Source organism: Abramis brama (genome assembly GCF_963993115.1).
Source record: "Abramis brama genome assembly, chromosome: 20".
Taxonomy (NCBI): domain Eukaryota; kingdom Metazoa; phylum Chordata; class Actinopteri; order Cypriniformes; family Leuciscidae; genus Abramis; species Abramis brama.
This window is the reverse complement of record NC_139982.1, coordinates 10644475-10650554: the sequence shown is the minus strand read 5'-3', so window position 1 is coordinate 10650554 and position 6080 is coordinate 10644475. Positions and strand designations below refer to the sequence as shown.

General features: G+C 41.3%; 1 protein-coding gene across 1 annotated transcript; it reads right to left on the bottom strand.

Moving 5' to 3' along the window:
- Positions 1-1865: 1865 nt before the first annotated feature.
- Positions 1866-6069, bottom strand: faap24 (FA core complex associated protein 24). The gene is made up of 5 exons (XM_084095812.1): positions 5982-6069; positions 5719-5894; positions 4410-4549; positions 3143-3298; positions 1866-2829 (listed from the first exon to the last, which is right to left on the bottom strand). The coding sequence occupies exons 2-5, from the start codon at positions 5825-5827 to the stop codon at positions 2587-2589; spliced, it is 648 nt and encodes a 215-aa protein (XP_083951938.1). The 5' UTR covers positions 5828-5894; positions 5982-6069; the 3' UTR covers positions 1866-2586.
- Positions 6070-6080: the final 11 nt, after the last annotated feature.

Genomic DNA, 6080 nt, shown 5'->3' with positions numbered 1-6080 from the left:
TCACTGTATAAGCCTGACGACTCTAATCAGAGGAGGCCTATGGGACTACTGTACAAGGTCTACTGTACAACCTTACTAAAAAACTCTCGTAAAGGGACGAGACCTGCAAAGCTCAACCTGCTGCCCGTAGAGGAATGGCCTAAACGACATTCATAAAATGGAAGCCTATCACCATAAAAAGCTCGAAAGAACACACTTACTACCAAACCCGACGCCAGACCTACAGAAGGGTTCCAAATTGAAGGAATCAACTCATCACAGATCCAGCCTCAGGGCTGATGCAAGAAGCGCCTGGGGTGAGGAAGTGTGCAGATTCGAACCGCAGTGTTATGCAAGATTTAATGCAGTCGAGCGCGCCTATACCTCTCTGAACTTTCCCCTCACCGTCTCAACGGAGGTGCCGAAAAGTTCAGAAGGCGACACTGGTGCATCGAGAAGAAAAGCTTTCTTTCTCCCCAATGTCATCCATGTTCAACCACAGATGCCTTTTCCTGGCCACCATCGCTGCCACCATGGTGGCCCGGAGAGCTAATCTGTAATGCGGCGCAGCTTGTTTTTACTGCGTCAGGGGAAAGACCCCGACCTGGGTCCAAATCTTTCAGCAGATCAGCGTGGTATGCTTGCAACACAGCCATAGTGTGCAAGGCATCACCAGCCAGACCCGCCATCACATATGCCCTGCCTTTTAAGCGCAATGTTTGTTTAAAAGGCAGGGCCAGAGCACTTAGTGTCAATGCCTCTCCAAACCGCGATATAGTTCGTGAACCTCTCATCAATTGAGGCATCGACACATACCCGTGTTCGCGTATCCCCTCAACATCAGCGTAGTTTGCTCACTGATGGCGATGGATGCGCGCTGAACACAAGTTCTTCCATGCCTTTTCGATCTATTGTATAGATTGGGCAGGAATGGAAGGCTCACGGGAGCTGGAGCGTTATTTGCCATGAGCGGTCTCTTCCCTCACACACTCCTACGGCAGCAAAGCCTCGCTGTGAGCGCGTTCCACTACACTCACAACTCATACGCGGGGCAGGGTGGCTGTGAGGGTTCGGGTTGTAAATCCTCTTCACCTTCATCAGCCATCTCCTGCTTTCTTGGGCTGCTAGCAGAGCACTCGCTGTCAGACCAGAGGATGCTAGTGACAACACATCCTCATCCCGCAGCTCAAACTCGCGAGCCTCTGAAGGACATGAGAGATTAACACCTCTCTTAAACTCCTCCACGAGCTCCCTCTGAAACCCCACGATTCTAGTCTCTGCTCTGCCTCAGCACGAGCGGGACCTGAATCGCCTGGCACAGATGTCTGTCCCTCTTCCCTGAGAAGAGGGCCAGACGAGTGCAGAGTTTTCTTAGAGTAAAACTCTCACATTCTGCACAATCAGATCCTTCAAGAGCTGATCGTGCGTGCTCTTCGCCCAAACAGTAAACGCACAAGTTGTGTGTGTCATCTGGTGTCAGAAACCTGAGACACGGATCCACACACTTTTCGAAACGCTTATCACTTGCCATAATTGTTCTTACCTTTTTTCAGGTAATTGCAAATCAGACAAAACAGACCCTGAAGACGAAAAGAGGACATGTTCTCCAGGCGCCCCTTTTAGACTTCCGGGTCGCACTAGTAGTGACGTCATAGGCTGTCGCCAGTCAATACCGATTGCCGTGATTGGATAGTTTTTCAGACACCGGTTCACATGGAGGGCATTACCCAATAGCATCATAGACGCAGTGCGAGTTCCCTTTCGAAAGGGAACTAACAAGCGACAAATGCTTTCATTTAAAATAAAAAAGACATTAAATTACCACTATAACCAGTAGATGGCAGCAGAGGAGCACTGATTTTCCCACACATTTGCTTTTTTTTTTCCACACAATGTATACTTTGTACTTTGAAATGTATATTTAGATATTATAAAATCACTATTATAAAATATCAAATCATGAGGAAATACATTTTAGTAATTTTATGATTAAATTGTCTTTATGATTAACAACCCCCCTTGTTAATCATAAAGACAAACCCCTTGTTTTTGTGTGTCTAAATGGGACAATAAAGGTTGTTGGGGAGATTAAATTTAAACTCATCAACTCACTAGATGCTTTCACAGCCTCGTTGTGTTTATAATCAAACTATTATACCTCTATAACAAAAATGATTGCAAAAAACATACCTAATGTGGTTTCAGGCCCTACTGTACAATGAACAAAATGAAATATTGCTATCATCTAATGTTTCTGGAAAAAGTATGTGATAATGTTTTTGTGTAACTCATACAGGTAAAATAAATAAAGAAGAGAAAATATTAGACCACAACAACAGCTCACACTGAAATGGGGTGAAGAACAAAGTAATGCAAAGATGCAACTGAGTCTTCAGCGCCACCTTTTGTCAAATGCAGAAATTGATATAATGTGTGGCAAAATTCAAACTAGACAATATTATTGTGCATTTTACTATTTCATGAGCAAAGACAGTTTCATAGAAATTAATTGGCAATGTAAATGCAATTAAATCCAAGGCACAGTTTGAAATCTGCTTAAATGGTGTTTATTTGCTTACTCCCGAACATCAGCTCGTGACAGCCTGCCTACGTGAACTGGTTGTGGAAGAAGCCTGTGATCTGCTGGGCTGTGGCCTGTCCCACTATGGGCTCTAGCTCATGGACTGAAGCCCCGCTGAGCTGAAGGATGCTGGGAAACTTCTGGAGGAGCAGCATGGCCTTCACCTTTCCAACCCCGGGAATCTGCTGAACCAGACTCAACACCACCGGCTCCAGCAGCCTGGACACACTTTTCCTGCGGAACGGGTTCTCCTTGTTCTCCCCGAGAACCTGCGGAGGACAAATGCCTTCTGAACAGCACTGAAACTACATCATGTTGCATGACATTCCTACGTATGAAGTATGATGTGTGAAGTTATGGCTTTGCAACAATGTTTTGCATGTTATTCAAAATAAACTCAACAGGGGTAACAAGAGTTTATTGAGCAAAAAAACAGCTGATTGTACACTATCCTGCTTATCCCACAGCTACTTACCTGAAAATCAATGCATGGTGCTATACGTAAAAGAGTCAAATATGCATGTTAAAGTAAGCTATAGAGAAATAAAGTGATGACGTGGTGATGAGGTGCTATTGACTGACCAGCTGTGCGATGAGCTGAGCAGCTTCAGCAACTGTGGACACGGGCAGCAGAGTCAGACCCAGCTCCAACACCACAAACTTCTGCAGCTCGCTGAAGTACTGCTCACTCAGACGGGTCTTTTCCACTATCACCACACCCTGGAGACCACTGTTCGCCTGCGGGAACAACCGCGTTCTGAGAGTCAGGCGGGTTTAAATAACAACACTGTAAGAACAGAGCCTTACAAATGATCATGCTGTCTTCTGGGAAACGTGTAAATATCATATGTAGCTTCTAGAGGGCAGCACTAAATGAGAAACAAAAGATTGAAAAAAAAAAAAAAAAAAAATGCAATATTAATATACACTACCAGTCAAAAGTTTGGGATAATTAATATTTTTTATGCTTTGGAAAGACATCACTTCTGCTCACCAAGCCTGCCTTTATTTGATCCTAAATACAGTAAAACAGTAATGTTGTGAAATATCACAATGTGAATATATTTTAAAATGTCATTTATTTCTGAGATCAAAGCTGAATTTTCAGCATCATTACTCCAGTCTTCAGTGTCACATGATCCTTCAGAATTCATTCTAATATGATGATAAATTATTATTGGTGCTCAATCATTAAAAATGGTTCTTATTATTTTATACTGCAAACAGTTTTGACATTTTTTCTTTTCAGGATTCTTTGATGAATAGTTTAATTAATAAGAACAGCATTTATTTGAAATAGAATCTTCTGTAACATTATTAATGTCTTTACTGATCAGTTTAATGAATCCAAGTTGAATAAAAATATTAATTTCTATTTTTCTTCTTTTTTTATTATCTTACTTACCCCAAACTTTTGAATCGTAGTGAATCACGGTTTTCACAAAAATATGCAGCAGCACAACTGTTTTCAAGATTGATAATATTAAGAAATGTTTCTTGAGCATCAAGTCATCATATTAGAATGATTTCTGAAGGATCATGTGACACTGAAGACGCTGAATGCTGAAAATTCAGCTTTGATCACAGGAATAAATTACAGTTTAAAATATTTTCGCATAGAAAACACAACAGTCATTTTAAATTGTAATAATATTTCACAATTTTACAGTTTTTACTGTATTTTTATCAAATAAATGCAGCCTTGGTGAGCAGAAGAGACTTCTTTCAAAAGCATAAAATATTATTCCAAATGTTTGACCGCCAATATTCTAAAATGTAAAATATCATAATATGAAAAAAGGTACAATTTCAGAATACCAGACGAAAGCAGATCGAGTCGGTTATTTACGTTTCTGAACCGGACGATCTTCCTCCTGTAGCCGTTTCCTGCCACCAGATCACTCTCCGATACATAGAGGACACAGGTCTTATCACCGAGACAGAAGTCCACAACACCCAGCTCCTCCTCAAAGATGATCTTCACACTGCCTGCGAGACAGAGCCGGTTACTGGAACACCAGCACACACACACACATGCTACACCAACATAAACACTCACTCACTCACACACACACACAATCACTACACATAAACACTCACTCACTCACTCACACTATCGCTACACCACCAACATAAACACTCACTCACTCACTCCACATACACTCACTACACATAAACACTCACTCACTCACTCAATCACTACACATAAACACTCACTCACTCACACACACACACACACACAATCACTACACATAAACACTCACTCACTCACTCACTCACACACACACACACACACACACACACACACAAACTCGCTACACATACAAACTCACTCACACACACAATCACACTCTTTACACATACGTAAACACACTGCCTGCAAGACAGAGCCGGTTACTGGAAAACCAGCAGACACACACACACACACACACAATCACACTCACTCATTTACGCACTTACAATCACACTCACTACACACTCACTCACTCACAATCACAGTCACTACACATAAACACTCACTCACTCACTCACTCACTCACACACACACAAAACTAAACCAGAGCTGTGATTATATTAATTTTACTAAATTACAACAATTTCTAAGAATAATAAGAATGGACATGATATATTGATTGATCAAGCCAGACTGTTATTGGAGTAGCAGAAACTGTAGTTTAATGCACTGTGTGTGTGTGTGTGTGTGTGTGTGTGTGTGTGTGTGTAATGCTGTAAAGAGTACGGTTATTTACCATGGTGAATTTATATTATATTGTTTTAACCAGAACCAGACTTTTAAATATGAAAATCAAACACAAATATGAATTGTTACATTTTAAGACAGTGTTAATATAATGTGGAATAGAAATCGGAAATAAAACAATAACACAATCCCGACAGTAATAGAGAGTAGGCCTAAGTCAGATATAGTTCACATAAAGGGACACAACATTTCGTGGAATGACACTTGCATTTGCCATTTCCAATACATTTTGGCAAGACTACGTAATTGGTATGAATAAAATAGTTAATCGTGTGCATCTAGGATACATAATTGCTATACACAAATAAACTAAAAAAAGCTTTAGCAAGACAAAAATATTTTGCGTTTATTTTATCTATTTGCTATTTAAGTCCCAGACAGTGTGTGAAGCCCCAACCTTTAAAGCTCTGCAGCAGAGCCGATGCTCTCCACTTCTCATGGGTGATTATGTGTCCGTATGGAGGAGAGGCGTTCAGGAGCCTCGCGGGCACTGGTTTCCAGTCCATAGCAGATGTAGAGGAGACACCAGTCACAGTTAATGCGCTCAGTCCAATGCTACACTGCGACCACACGCTACAGACAAACACATATTCGCCTTACAATTAGCTTGCGAGTTATTCTTACATAATGGACGCGTATAAATACGACAGTATAACTAACTTTTTGTTGTTGTTTTATCTTAAACAATCTCCCATTTCCGAGTCAAAACCAAAACCATGTCACTAGAGTCTCGTCAAATCTCGCGCCCGTTTTACCCAG

What these genes read in the sequence shown, in the direction of transcription:
- faap24 (XM_084095812.1), bottom strand. Translation starts at nt 5,827, where the DNA reads ATGGACTGGAAACCAGTGCCCGCGAGGCTCCTGAACGCCTCTCCTCCA. An exon ending in AGATCGTCCGGTTCAGAAAC is followed by an intron (nt 3,299 to 4,409) that starts GTAAATAACCGA and finishes TTGTTCCCGCAG; the next exon opens with GCGAACAGTGGTCTCCAGGG. An exon ending in CTCAGCTCATCGCACAGCTG is followed by an intron (nt 2,830 to 3,142) that starts GTCAGTCAATAG and finishes TGTCCTCCGCAG; the next exon opens with GTTCTCGGGGAGAACAAGGA.